Genomic DNA, 14452 nt, shown 5'->3' on the forward strand with positions numbered 1-14452 from the left:
CTGCAATATTCTGTAGTTACCCTAGGGAAGCACAACAGGATAACATAATTATTGTACTCTGCTTAGTGTCGTGAGTGACCCTGATTATGCATTGGAAAGAAGCAAGCAGAAACAGTAAACCCATTTGTAGCAAAACAAGCTATTTTCTTTCCTCACAAGCTCTTCCAGTTTCTTCCCTGGTGAGGCTTCTGTCAAGGGTACAGCCAAAATCCAGGGCTAAGCATTGTTCATCTCTTGCAAATTTTATTACTAAGGAGACATTCTTTTAGCCATTGGAGAGGGAGAAAGAAGATGAAATAGGAAACTAAAGAAGTCTAGCAAGATCTATAGTAACCAGGCGTTCAAGGAGTTAAACATGAAAATTGCTTTCACCATGCTACTCCATATGCTTTGCAGTATATTGCTGAATGCACATTTCACAACCAGCATGCCAGATGTGCTCTCAAGCTGAGCTGGTGAACTGGGGCTGACTGGAGCATCTCAGCCTGCTCTGAGCGTTATAACAGTGGAAAGAAAGACTCACCTTACTGACCTTTCTGCTGCCTTTGTTTGCAGTCTGTAAAATGAGAATTATACTTCCTTTCCACAGTGAATGTGTGCTCCTCCAGGCAATCAATAAAAGGATAAGAAAAGATAAATCAATACCAGCTTAAGGCATTTGGTTACTTGGGATGTCTCTGTGCAGTAAGAAGAGCTAAGATCTCTTCCCTAAAAGTGAGGTCTGCATATTCTGAGCCTGTGACTTGACCAAAGATCTCCTGATTATCTCTACAGCTCTAAGAGGAGACCTGATGTTCTCAGCTGACCCTAGCTGGCAGGGACAGAGTCTGCACACACCTCAGCCATGCCTGCTGTGAGTTTGTGCTTTGGTGATAAATAGAGCTTCTGCCTATTCCCATCCAGCAGTGGGGTGGCCCTCTCACCCCAGTCTGTGATCACTCTAAGGCATATGATATCAAGGCAAAGAAGAATTCTAAGATTTTGTGTGGATCTTTGTCTTGTTTTTTAATTTAAAGAATCAGCAACCCCTTTTAAGAATTGTATTGGTGCCTATGTACTTTTGTACGTAGCCCCGTTGTCTCAGTAACAAAAAATATAGCACGTTCTAAACCATCAAAGAAGGGTATAAAAAGTTTCTGAAAGGCAGGTCTGCTCACTAAGGTTGTTTGAGAAAGCCACAAGAATTCGCAAGAAGCAATGTCACACATGGTTAGATATGTGAGTTGGGCCAGAAGGCTCTTCCTGAGCTTTCATCAAACAGGCAGAAGGAAAACAGAGCTGGCATTGCTGGGGAAGGTTGTGTGGAGAAGGTTAGAAAGATTGCCTTCCTTTTCTCTGCAGCCCTAGATCCTGTTTAGCTAAAAGCTGTAGTCAGATCCCTCCTCTCCCCTTTTCTATGCAATCTCTTTTAAGCAAACAGGAGGAATTCACATTTAAATTTTGTTAAAAAGCAACATGTTGTACTTCATTAATGCTAATGCCACAACTTGTATGCATTATCTTAGAGCTTACCAGATAATGGCCACAACTCCACTGCACTACACCCTGCACAGACAGAATAAAGCAGCAATCTGCTGTCAGAGTTTGTGATTTAAACACAAGTCAAGGAAAAACAGATGGATATAGACAGGCAAGAAGAATAAGGTGGCAACAATGAGAAAACTCATGATGTATGCTCTAGGGCAAAAGAAATGCCTCCAAACCCCTTGGCAACCATCAGGCTGCTGGAATGCAAGAGAAGTCCTTAAATACCCCATCCTCTGCAAGGCAGACTGGTAGCCTGCTCATAGTCTCATTGTCCTCTTTTGGCTTAATATTTCCCTCAAGGATCCCTTAGTCCTTTTTATTCAAATGAGCATTTCAGACTATTGGTTATTTTTACATAGGAAAAAAAAAAATCACAAGCCAGTAGAGCGTAGAAGAAAAATATTCTTAAAAAGAGTCTTCTCATTTCATGTATTAGAAAAATGTATTGATTAGGTAACTCACATAAATTATCTAGCATGTGTATTGTAGATTAACTATATGCTTTTCTTCCTGACCAAGTGTTCTGTAACTTACTTGATAAATTACTTGGAGGTGTCTGCCTTCCTTTATGCTATTAACTGTGTATTAAATTACTTGTTTCCTGTTTGGAACACTGTACACTAAGTGTCTGACACTAATGGGTTTACTCTTATGCTTTCCCCTAATGAAGTTAAAATGTGCTTTTTAAAAAAATAGACCCAGTAGTTTTTTTCACAGTACTTTTATGCTATTTTATCAACAACAAATTTTGCTTAGTATAGGTCTGAATCCATTTTTGTCTTGCAACCCAAAACCTTGGCTTACTCTGTATTCTGTTTCTGGGTGCAGATTTCCATGAGTGCTCAGCATGTACAGTTCTCACTGATTTCATTTGAGTTGTTAAAGATTGCTAGGAAAAAAAAAGAACATTTTTGAATGGGCAGCAAAAAATGTAGAATGTTGGTTGGTCATCCTGCTGCATAGGGAGGAGTTATGTGTTTGTTTTGTGGTTTGTTTCTAAATTCTTGAACCAGCGGTAGTAATTTCTTGTACTGATTTACATAAATAATTGCGGCACCTGCTGCCACTGGCACCAGTGACCTGCACTGACAGCAGCAGTGACTGCCTGGCAGGTGGGAAAGAGCTGTGCAGCCAACTCTCAGGCTCATTGGGAATTTTTCTCCCTCCTACAAAAAAAAATCTTAGAAGAATGTGTCCTTGACTGCGGCATGCAGATGATGCTGCTGAATTCAGTGCATTTTCTCATGCCTTTGGAAAGAAGCAGTGATTGGCACAGATGTCACAGCCCGTTAGGACTGGTTTCCAGAAATCTATCTGGAGGTACTCAATCTGGCCTCGGAGCCCAGTGCTGCGGAGGCCAGCTGAGAAGCTAACTGTGTGCAACTCACAGGTCTTCTAGGAAGTCTTTCTTTGGGCGTTTGATTCACACTGTTCTACCAGTTATATTACACATATATTACATGTTTCAGGTTCATGACATTGTCATGACTTAACTATGATTAGCTTATTCTATTAAAACAGTGACTCAGTCGTGGCTAATAATATCTTCTTTTGATCCTATTATAGTCTATTATAGTGAAATATCAACATCCATAAAAAGCTCAGAATATCTGTTCAGAAGATAATCACAATCCCTGGACTGTTTCTAAATGTATTTTGTGGCTCAAATCTCTGTTAAAAATATGCATCAGTATGTACTGGGTTGAAATTTGTCTCAATTTAGAAAGTATTTGCAGTCTCTTCAGCCGTTCTGCAAAAAATACATCTGTTGAACTTAGGGACAGTCTACATATGCCTCTCTGAAATGTCCGTTATTTAGTGTCTGTAACATTTCTTCTCCCAAAGCAAAGTAAGTAGAAGCAGTTCACAGACTTAAACTGGACTAACAAGAAGAAAGGTGGACATTTAAATAGGAAATTTCTGAGTGATCTGAAAAATGAGGTGAAAATTTATTTTGGATGCAGTGAGCAAAAGTAACTGTGTAGCAACTAAAGGTTAAAAGATGATGGGATTCAGATAAAGGCACTCAGGTGTAAGTCAATGTAATGTAAGTAAGTATACATTTCTTCAGCTGAAAATGTATACTCTCATGCATACAAACAAAGAACAAGGAGACATTTCTGGTTCATACTGCAAGAAAGATCTGCTAATGCCTGGGCAGCTGTGATGCCAACAAATACATTAATGCAATATTAGCAAATGTAAAACTGAGGCCAGACAGCCTGTCTGCATCTGGTCTCCAGGCAAACACTGAGGAAATGGTTAGGGTGGTACATACGTTACTGTGTTGCAGAACTAGGGTGGGCTTGCACGGAACGTGGCTGGGCTCATATCTGGGGTGAGCTAAAAAGTCTAAAACCTTGCAGTATCAATTTAATCTGAATGCATTTGTGAAATCTTGCTGAAGCAAGAGGTGGGGGCTTTGCAGTCTTGAATGTATGTCCCTGCAGGTAGTACTGCTATGCTATCAAATCAGTGAAAAACCTTTCTGTTTGAAGGTGATGCTGAGATCTGGAAGGAGTGGAAGCCTTGTGCTGAGCCTGGCCTTGCCAACAGGCCAGCTGCCTGCACAAAGTCATGGGGCCTGTACAGTGACTGCCAAACACACCACCGACCTCAAAATCCCAGCTTGTGAAGATTTAACCATAGTATCAGCTTAGATGAAGAATTGCAGTACAACTCCTCCCTCCAGTCTTACATAGTTCTTAGTGTTTGAAGGCATAATCCTACTGAGCTATGAACTGATTACTACAGCCACAGTCCAGCCACACCTCTGCACTGAAAATAAAACCTGTTAGGAATGAAACATCAGACTTGAGTTATCATTGCTTATTCTGATTTTTCAGAGTTCTCATCCTTTTAGTTGAAATCAAACGTGATTCAGAAATCTAGGAATGGTTTTCATTACCATTCCAGCAGAACTAGGAGGGCTATTTGAATTCTGCTGTCTTTTGATGCACGTGGCATTCATTTAGTAAGAAGAGAAGAACATGGTTAGCTTTTTCTGAAATGTCATTGGTTTAGCTGTTTCCAATAGAGGTAAAACTGTTCAGCAGGCTCCCTTTCATTGCATCCGTACCTGTACAAGCAAACCTCACCCCTGGCTATGCTTCAAAGGTATACAGCTTCAAAGATTCATCTTCATCTTGACTCTGTGTCTAGGGGATATAACTCTTCGAGCAACATGTGCTTGCTCTCTGCTGTAATTATTTTTATTTGCCATAGGGAATCTTCAGTCCCTTCTTTCCTGAATGGTTCCTCAGCCTTTTAGTTTCATTAACGCATCCCACCAAAAGCAATTAATGATGACAGTATGTGTCCTAGTTCTGATAATTTGTGTTCTCTGGCAAGCCGTGTATGAGGAGGACAGGATTGCAATCTGATTTATGATGACCCTAGATTTTTAAATAATAAACCAGAGACTGAAACAAAACAGTCGTCCATCTGGTTCCTCAAAAATTGTTCTGCAAGGTACATTTCTCATTATTTTTTATCACATTTAACTTTTAATACAAAGAGGCTGTTCTAAACGATTAACATATTTCTGTCCTGGCTTTTGCCTAAATTTTAGCTGTGTTTTGTTCTGGCTATGTTAGCCAACAGTGAAAATCATTCCATCAATGATCACGAGGATGCAGGATGGCAATTAGTTGGCCTTCTGTGTGGGAGTGGTAATGATTTTTAAAACACTGAGATGCAACATCACTAAAATGACGTGCAATTGGATTTCTCTTGTAAGAATTAGTTCTCCTTTTACTTGCAAGTGTTCCCCAGCTATGCACACATTCACTGTTCTGTAACTTCTAGTGGTTGCAATCTGATGTATAGCTGATTAGTAATGAAAAACACCAAGACAGATTCTCAGCAAGGGCTCCCTTTATTTGGTTGGTTGCAGGGCTACGTGCTATCTGGTCAGCTTTCACTCCAGACATTATTCATAATGTACCATCTTGTAGCCACGTGACTCACTCCTGGCTGAGGAGGATTGTGAAAGCCAATGATGAAACCTCATTTTTATTAACCATAAATTATACTTTTAGTTATTTATCTTCCCTGAGATGCTGTTATTGGCTATACCAAATAGAATTCATTTTCTTACAATGAGGTTTTGACTTGTTTCTCTGTCTTGGCTTGTTTCTCTATCAGGTCCTTTATATGTGCTGTATACATATGGTTTACCTCTGTGTTTATTTTTTTGAGATGTCTTTATACTTGCACAGCTAGCCATGAAGGGCATCATTGAAAAGGTCCAGGTGTTTGGTACCCCAAAAAGGGGCAATCCAGCAGCACTGACAGCTTTCCTGTTGCACTGCTCTGTGGCAGTTCTCTGATTCCTGTTGCAATGTTCTGGCTGGCATGTTTGCAACTCCAACCATGAAAAGGGTGAAGGTCGGCTTTGTAAGACAGTCTGACCCATATGCCACTAAAGATTCAATATTGCAGGGCTGGAGGGACAGAGTACGACCTATGCCAAATGATTGTATGCTTAATGGTATGCTTAGTACTGTGCTGAGCAGGAAGCGGCTCCAACAAGGCTGCTTCGGGAGGACTAAATAAATCATGTAAAAGGGTGAATCCAGAGAAAAATACAATGAAACTGCATTCTTAGGGCCCAGGCACCCTCCTGTCTGACATTTTACTCCTTCCTAAGGATATCTGTGAGAACGTGAACGTGATTTATTGATCATGATTCTCCCTCTGTTGCTCTCAGATTCTGCAGCAGCATGGGAATTAACAGTACCACTTTTCCAAGTTTCCAACTGCACTGCTGGAACAGCCCACAAAATTGGATGGCAGACTATTAATTCCTGATTTTTTCACTTTGTAATCAGTCTCTTCTGTTCATTTTTAGCTATAGCGAAAGCTTAAATCTCTTGTCATCAAGATTTTGGTTTAAGCAATCTTCTTTTTAGGGTGGAGACTTTCCGGCTTTGGTTAGTAGAGCAGGACGACGTTTATCCTTAGTCACTCTGGTTTAACTATTGCAGTCTGGCAAGACAGGGCTGTCTCCAGCCCTTGGTTGCTGATGCAATCCTGGTATTTGGATGCTGATTTTACACCAGAGGGATCTTTTGTAACATTATGGCTTAAATAGTGTGCAGTTTTATGTGACTGGAAATATATCAGTGGGTCAAGGTTAAGTCGCTGCACGTCAGCCAGGCAGGCAGATTTTACACACACAGATGGAATTCTCCAGCGATGTTCATGTTGCTTATCCACAGCTGTAGCTACTTTTGATAATGTAATTCTTCCAAAAGGGATCACTGCAGGAGACATCAGACTGCTTGCAGTTAACCTTCACCCCGTGCAGTTTACAAACACTCTTTCTCAGACTCACAAGTAAGATTACAAACCATACTTCGTTTGAATTCCTGTGCTAAATAAATGGCCAGGAAACCCCACAGAGACTGGGGAAGGAAGCATACAGTAAACAAACTGACAAGTTACTAACCCAGCTCTGCTTCTGGAAATCAAACTGCAGAAGAAAAAAGTCATTTAAAAAAATCCCTTTGGATAGTCTGTATTTTTGCTTGTGTGTAATTAGACACAATAAGAGGGTTCTGGTCTTCTGTTAATGGGTTTTGTCCAAAAGGTCATTTATTTCAGTGTGACTGAAATCACTGTAGGGTTCAGCTGTTGGCAGTGAGGAGCTGGGGTTAGGGACTTAGCTCTGAATGCAGTATCAAAATGAAAAGAGCCTGCTTTTCTGAGGGGTTCTAAGCTCCCACAAAGTGAAACACTCCCAGAAATAACTCACTTTTAGATAGATTCCTGAATATGAGTCTGGGCCTCAGGGTGAGACTGCAAAATTCGATCCCACATCATTGAAGATGTATTATAAAAACAAGTAACTTAGTTTTTAACCAGCTATTCAAAGGCAACCAGTCAGTGCCCCCTACTGTCCAACTGTTCGTACTAGCAGGTAGGAATTACATTAAAAAAGTCTTCTAACCACGGTTCTACTTGATTCTGTCCTCTGTCTTAAGCTCGTCCTTTTTTAAAAATATGTTGCTATCTTTTCAAATCGTTAGTGGTGCCTAATGCTGTTTCTGTTAAAATTCTTTTAATAATTCAATTAGTATTTGTGAGAGAGGATAGTAAAATGCTGCAGCACAAAAAAAGCTGTTATCTTGACATGAAATTTCTGAAGATTAGATGAATGCCAGGAGTGGCTTTTAAAAAGCTTCTGCTTCTTCTACAGGACCTCAAGATGGCTGTGGTGGCTACTTGACATATTCAGCTTACAGTTTTGGCTCCCCAGTCTCCAATGTGACTAGAAGATATGAGAGAAATCTGGACTGTGTGTGGGTCATAACTGCACCTGTAAACAAGCTGATCAACCTTACCTTCACATCATTCGTGCTGGAAGCTCGTGTTGCTCAGACCTGCCAATACGATTATGTCAAAGTAAGATAGCTGCGTGTTTTAACAAAAAACTATCTGAGAATTACAATCCATTATCCTCTCCATATGACTGAAACTTAATTAATAGAAAATTACCTTATGAAGAAATTAAGTTGCTTGATATAATTATAGTTCTTTGATAGGTTAGATAATGACTACAGATGACATCCTGCATTTTTGGAAACCAGTGTTTTAATGTTGTTATGTACGCAAGCTTCTGTTCTTACACTACCTGTACTACTGTACTAACTACCTGAGTATTGAATTCACAGAATAGAAGCAGAACAAAACACAATCACTTTGGAAGTAATGATGAGCACTCACTATGTTCCCAAATTGCTTGAAAAGACTTTAATTTATAAAATTTTGAAGCTACTTTTCTGGAGGTTGGTATATAAAACATAAGAGAGTTGGTAAAATGCCGCAAAATAATATGCACCAAGGGGTGTTAGAGTGTTGAGCATTAGAAATTTTCAGTTATGTGAAGAATGAATTCTACATTTTGGTGAATAAAATCAACCTTTATCATAGAAAAGTGCTTAGAGATTCCATCTAAAAAAGAACACAGTACTCCAAATTAAAATAGAATACATTTTTGATGGATTTGCTAAGACAGGACCAGAGTGTTCCATAATGAGATTTTCACTATCCTGCAGAATGAGTTAATATGGCAGTGAATAATTGTAGTCATCAGGAACATCCTGTTAAAGCACAAGAGTGCCTAAAGTGCTTTCAAGTAAGAGAAATTGTAATGCCAGGAGAGGTCAGAAAACTTTATTTCTATTTCTTTGTTTTTCCTAAACTATTAGTGAGTTATATGCTTTTCTTATTCTAGCTTTATGATGGAGGCAATGAAAATGCCAACTTGGTTGGCACATTCTGTGGATCTACAGTGCCAGCTCCTTTTCTTTCTACCAGTAATTCCTTGACTGTGAAATTTATCACAGACAATTCTGTGCAAAGAGAGGGTTTCAATGTTACCTACACCACAGTGGATCGTAAGTATATATTTATGCATCTATATATTGTTGTGACTCTTTTGTGGAAGTATTTATTATTAAAATAATAAGTTATTAAGTTTTGTTCCAGGTACAGGGCCCAGGCAATTGCAAAGATAGTCCCTGGTACAGCAATACACAGCATCTAAAAAGCAAGCTGAAAGCAGCTCTGCTGGTCCCCCTGTATAACTGTCTTTGGTCTTGGCTGGTTGTGGGGTGAATGTCAAGTCAGGAGTGCAAAGCAGGAACACCCTATCATGAGCTGTTAACACCAATATTACAAATAAACATTTATCTGGTTTTTATAATGCATTGATACAACATTAGAATGTGTTCTACTTATTTTTTTTTTCCATCTCGAGTGTAATAGGTAAATACAGGAGTATATTGTCCAGAGTAGTTTTGTTTAATAAATAAACATCATTCCTCAGATTGATGCAGTGTATGATGCATTTATTATTATCTTTTTAAACAGGATTATGCGGAGGAACATATAATGCAACTTCTACCTCCCTAACTGCAACGTCTCCTAACTTCCCCAGTGAATATCCACCATTTACCCTCTGTACTTGGGTCATTGATGCCCCTCCGCAGCAGCAGGTCAAGGTGGTGGTAGAGACCTTCCACCTCCATTCCAGCCAGGACTGTTCTCAGAACTACCTTCAGCTCCAGGACTTACCAATGGTAAGAAATTTATGATCCATATCATGCCCCATTTGCATTCAGCACTCCTCACTCTTTGGAAAGAGGAGAAAAACACATTGTTTGGTAATAGATTAGTTGATGATTCATGCCAAGGTTACATCCACAACGTTAAGCATTATGCCCCACTTACACTGATTTCATGGAAGCACACTTAGACTGAATTTAACCTGGTAAGTATTTTATAATTATTCACAGTTGCACCAACTAGCAGAGCTGCTAGGTTTAACACCCAAACCTACAGACCAATAACAATCTTTCATAGACTAAATATACGTCCTTCCATCCAACAACCATAATAAAATCACTATTCATGCCAGGAAGAATGTTTGTAGGAAGCACTAGAGGGGGAAAAAAAAAAAAAAGCACTTAAGAAACACAACTGTTTATGTCCACTGCATTACATTATTCCAAATCATCTTTGCCTGTTTTTCACTTTTTCGTGAAAATACTTGTTACACTGGATTTGCTTCACATCATAACTGAACATATAGCATTGAGATATTAATAAGTGATTTCCTTGAGAGCTATCAAATGCGATTGCCTTAACTGATCTATAAATGCTAAAAGAATTGTTTATCTAGAGTTTGATAAGTAGAAAAGTGTTGTATTACTACTTAGAAGTTTGTGACATGTTGAATTCTAGCACAGCCAAGGATCAGCCCATAGATTCTGTGGCACTGAGACTTTGCCAGTCCCTGAATTTTATTCTCATGATCGCACTGCCATCGTGACTTTCAAATCAGATGAATACAGGATTAATAATGGAGTCAGATTTACCTATCAAGCTACAGGTAAGCTTGAAGAAATGTCAAGAAAATCCACTGTTATAAAAAATCTGCAGTTCTTTTTGTTGATTCCATGCAGTGAGAGCAATACAAAGACCTGCAAGGCCTACATTATTTTAATTTTCTTTCTCTAGGTTGCAGCAGAGAGTATAACCAGCCATTTGGTTACCTGAAGAGCCCTGGCTGGCCTGGTCGTCACCCCAATAATATGGATTGTTCTATTGTTCTGCAAGCTCCCTTGAATCACACGATTTCTCTCTTTTTCCATGCTTTCAGTTTGGAGGACAGCATCCACTGTTCACATGACTTTCTAGAGGTATTAAGACGGTGTGTGTGTGTGTGAGCCTGAGTCAAAATGTGATGAAGGACATTAACAGGGTTGACTGAAGTATGATCTGAACTGACATTAGGAACTACCATATTGTTAAAATTTTATGGCAAAAGATACTCAAGTACTGTAGTAAGAAGTTAAACATACATTATATGAAGTTTAAGACCAATGAATAAATAGTTTTGCTATCAGAAAACTTATCTTTAATTAACTCTTGTTGAGTTACCCAATTACAGAGCAAGCTGGGTAGTTTTTACCTAATATTAACATTTGTGCATGAACAGAAAGGCATAAATCTGAGTACTTTCATTCCAGCATCAAATTCTGTGTAATTGATATTTTTCTTAAAAAGAGATATTTTTCCCTTTTTCTTGAGGGAAAAAAAAGAGATCTAGTAACAAGTGCAGGATACTTGCAATAGTCCTTTGTTGCAGGAAAAAATATATCCTCCTGCACAGTCTTTACTCTTTCCTTTCATGCTTGTTCAAGTATTTCCTACATTTTGTCAAATGACAAAAATCCAATGTCTGTGGGAGAATCATTATTAATTCTCCTTTAATATCCTTTTTACTATCTCAAGAAATGAATCCAAACTCCACTATTATTGGAGCTCAAAAAAAGCATCAGATTAAATCTGAGGTAGGTAATATGAGCTGTGTCTTAATGTGACCAGGGAAAAGAGTGATCTGTGGAGTAAAGTATTAATCTTTTCATCTGGAATATTAACTTTTCTTATGAAAAGTAAAACATGGATTTGAATTTCAAGAGCACATCTTAGCTACTAGCCAATTAGTATGTACCACACCATAAAATTTAGCTACCAGTTGCAGATGATACTTGTTCTGTGCAATTGCTCATAAAGCTCAGACAGTCTAATTAATAGTGTCTTTTTTCTTCTCTGCAAGAATATAGCAGGAAAAATAGAAGTATTAAATGATAATTATAGTGTGCAAGCAAGTCTATTATATAATTTGCACTGTGCTTGCATCACTGCATAATTGTAGTTGTGTATAATTGGCATGGGGATTTGATGTTGGCAATGTTTTTTTGTGTCCCTTGCAGGTCAGAAATGGGAGTAATATGCAATCACCACTGCTTGGCAGGTTCTGTGGAAACATTGTGCCCAGTCCAATCTTCCCTCAAAATCATGTTGTTTTCCTTCGTTTCAAGAGTGATATTTCTGGGGCTCATGATGGATATGAAATTACTTGGACATCATCATCAAGTGGTAAGACTATAACAAAGTGATTTCATTAACCAACACTGTACGGAAGGAAAACACAGACAGGTGGAATCCAGCCTGCTCATTTAGGGCCCTGACTCATCAAGACCTAAAGCTTTCCCAAGGACATAACTGACCCTGTTTTCTAGTTTTGAGTTTAGCAACCTCAGAGGATGCAGTACTCTTAAACTGGTGATGTACATGTTTCACTGAGAGGCAGAAAACATCAGGAATATCTATCTTGAGATGGTGATGGTGGTAATGGTGGTGGTGGTGACTCAGTCTACTTCATTAATAGCTCAGTTGTGATAGGTCCTAAGATCCAGATGCTGCTGAGCCTGAAGAGGAGTGACATTTTCTCCAAGAAAATAATTTAGCTAAAATGCTGTATAGTGGTTGTACAATATACCTATTCATAAATGGTGTATGAAATGGGAGTGAATAGCTGGATAACAATTTGCTCTTGACATTAAGTTACTGAAGAGGGCTTACGGTCTGCAGAAAAGCACTGCAGAATAATCTTACAATATTGGGTGATTTGGTAAGGAAGGGGCAAATGAAGTTCAGGGTAGGAAAGAGTTGATGAAGCAGATGGAGAAAAAAAAAAGACAATCCTAACTTCACCTACAAAAATATGGTTTCTGAGTTGATTTTTAGCATCTAGCAACATCCAGTGATGTATGATGATCCTTCCATAATGTCAGGCTGCTGAAGCTAGAGCCTCACTTTGTCTCGTTGGAAAAGTGCTCTTACCTGTATTCACTGTTCCAGCTCACAGTGTATCTCCGTTTTTCAGTGCTACTAGTAAAATTGTACTAACATACTACACTGTCTTGTGAAACTACGTCTCCTCAGCTTATTAAGCATCTCCATTTCCAGGATGTGGAGGAACATTATACGGCAGCACTGGCACGTTTGCTAGTCCCAGATACCCTGCAACTTACTGGAACAACACTGACTGTGAGTGGGCCATTACTGCGCCCAAGGGACGAATTGTCACAGTGAACTTCAATTTCATCAGCATTGATGACCCAGGGGATTGCAGTAGCAACTACTTGATCCTTTACAACGGGCCAGATACCAGCTATCCTCAGGCTGGGCCATACTGTGGGATGGTATGTATTCCCTTATGCCTATGACCCTGTAATTGGCTAAAATTAGTTTTACTGCACCGTATTTAAGATTGCTTCCATAATTTTGGCTTTGAATTGTATACAAACGAGCGCAGGTGAATGCATAAGGCTTCTGTGGCATCTTAGTAGCCTTTCACTACAGACCTTACAGCGACATCTAGCGGGTAACAGTGGCATCGTCAAGCCTTTTTTTTTTTTCTCTCTGAATTCAGTTGCTGTATTTGTGATTAAAATGTTCTTGACACTCTATGAGAGAAACGTGACAGCAGTACCTAGCATAGACATGAGATCTCTTCCAATCAATGACTGAATTTGTACCCCACCTGTAGCACTGTGATTGGCTTTTTCACAGGATCTTGGTATTATCTAAAACTTTTCAAATCTTTTTGTCTTTAATTTTAGGATACAAACATTGCTCCATTCACTGCTACATCACATCAAGTCTATGTAAAATTTCATGCTGAGTATGTGACTTTACCGTCAGGATTCCGGTTGAGCTGGACAAGCTAGAATGTCCCTTAGGATAAATATATTACTGTTCCTTGCTATGCAGAAGAGACTTTAGATCATAAAATACATTTGAAACCCCGTTATGATACTTGTGACTGAAGTAAGGCCTTTTGAAAATTACTGTAAGTACAGCTGTTACGAATTTCAAAATTCCGTCAAAAACGTGACCTCTCATACTGAAAATAAACTAGTTTTGAAACGTATTTTATTATATTCCTCTATATCATTTCAAATGCTTTTGTAAATGTGCAAAAAGAAAATTTACAATTAATGCTATGAGAAGTTAATTAGCCAGAAAAAACTTAAAATATTCAACATGAAGTTGTTGAGCTAAGGTACAAAGTTATCTTCAATTAGTTCTGTAGTTCATGTCTCTGTTCCAACCATTTCTGAAAATCACAGAATCGTGGAATCATTTATGTTGGAAGAGACCTTTAGGATCACCAATTCCAACTGCGTTAGCTAAATCATAGCTGTGATTGCCTTTTCCCAGGATCTTGGTATTATCTAAAACTTTTCAAATCTTTTTGTTAGCTAAATCATAGCTAACTTTATTCAAACTAGAATAAAATCAGCCTTTGCTAAAAAATGGCCCCTGTCCTATAGCCATTTACACACACAAGCTAAAGAGCTGAAGAACTTCACATCTGTCACTATATTTACCATGTTAGATATTTAGACCTCAAAATCTATAACTGAATTTATAAAAAACTTGTTAGACTTTTGGCAAAAGTATCACCTTCCTAGACAACTTGTGGGCAATTCTAGACATTTTAAAAATGGATGCAATTTCAGAATAGGGAAGATACCAAACCATTGATCGGCTTTTTACTAAC

The 14452-nt window shown here is 38.7% G+C and overlaps 1 protein-coding gene across 1 annotated transcript in view; it reads left to right on the top strand.

Annotated features, from left to right (window-relative positions):
* The window catches only part of CUBN (cubilin), a 70806-nt gene extending 56987 nt beyond the window's left edge, over positions 1 to 13819 (top strand). Inside the window, exons 32-39 of the mRNA XM_010712704.2 lie at positions 7730 to 7935; positions 8768 to 8930; positions 9406 to 9614; positions 10279 to 10426; positions 10555 to 10736; positions 11814 to 11979; positions 12853 to 13088; positions 13509 to 13819. Coding sequence (XP_010711006.1) covers positions 7730 to 7935; positions 8768 to 8930; positions 9406 to 9614; positions 10279 to 10426; positions 10555 to 10736; positions 11814 to 11979; positions 12853 to 13088; positions 13509 to 13616 — 1418 coding nt within the window. The 3' untranslated portion in view covers positions 13617 to 13819. The remainder of the gene's footprint in view (positions 1 to 7729; positions 7936 to 8767; positions 8931 to 9405; positions 9615 to 10278; positions 10427 to 10554; positions 10737 to 11813; positions 11980 to 12852; positions 13089 to 13508) is intronic.
* The last annotated feature ends 633 nt before the right edge of the window (positions 13820 to 14452 follow it).

This window comes from Meleagris gallopavo, chromosome 6, assembly GCF_000146605.3.
Source record: "Meleagris gallopavo isolate NT-WF06-2002-E0010 breed Aviagen turkey brand Nicholas breeding stock chromosome 6, Turkey_5.1, whole genome shotgun sequence".
Classification (NCBI taxonomy): domain Eukaryota; kingdom Metazoa; phylum Chordata; class Aves; order Galliformes; family Phasianidae; genus Meleagris; species Meleagris gallopavo.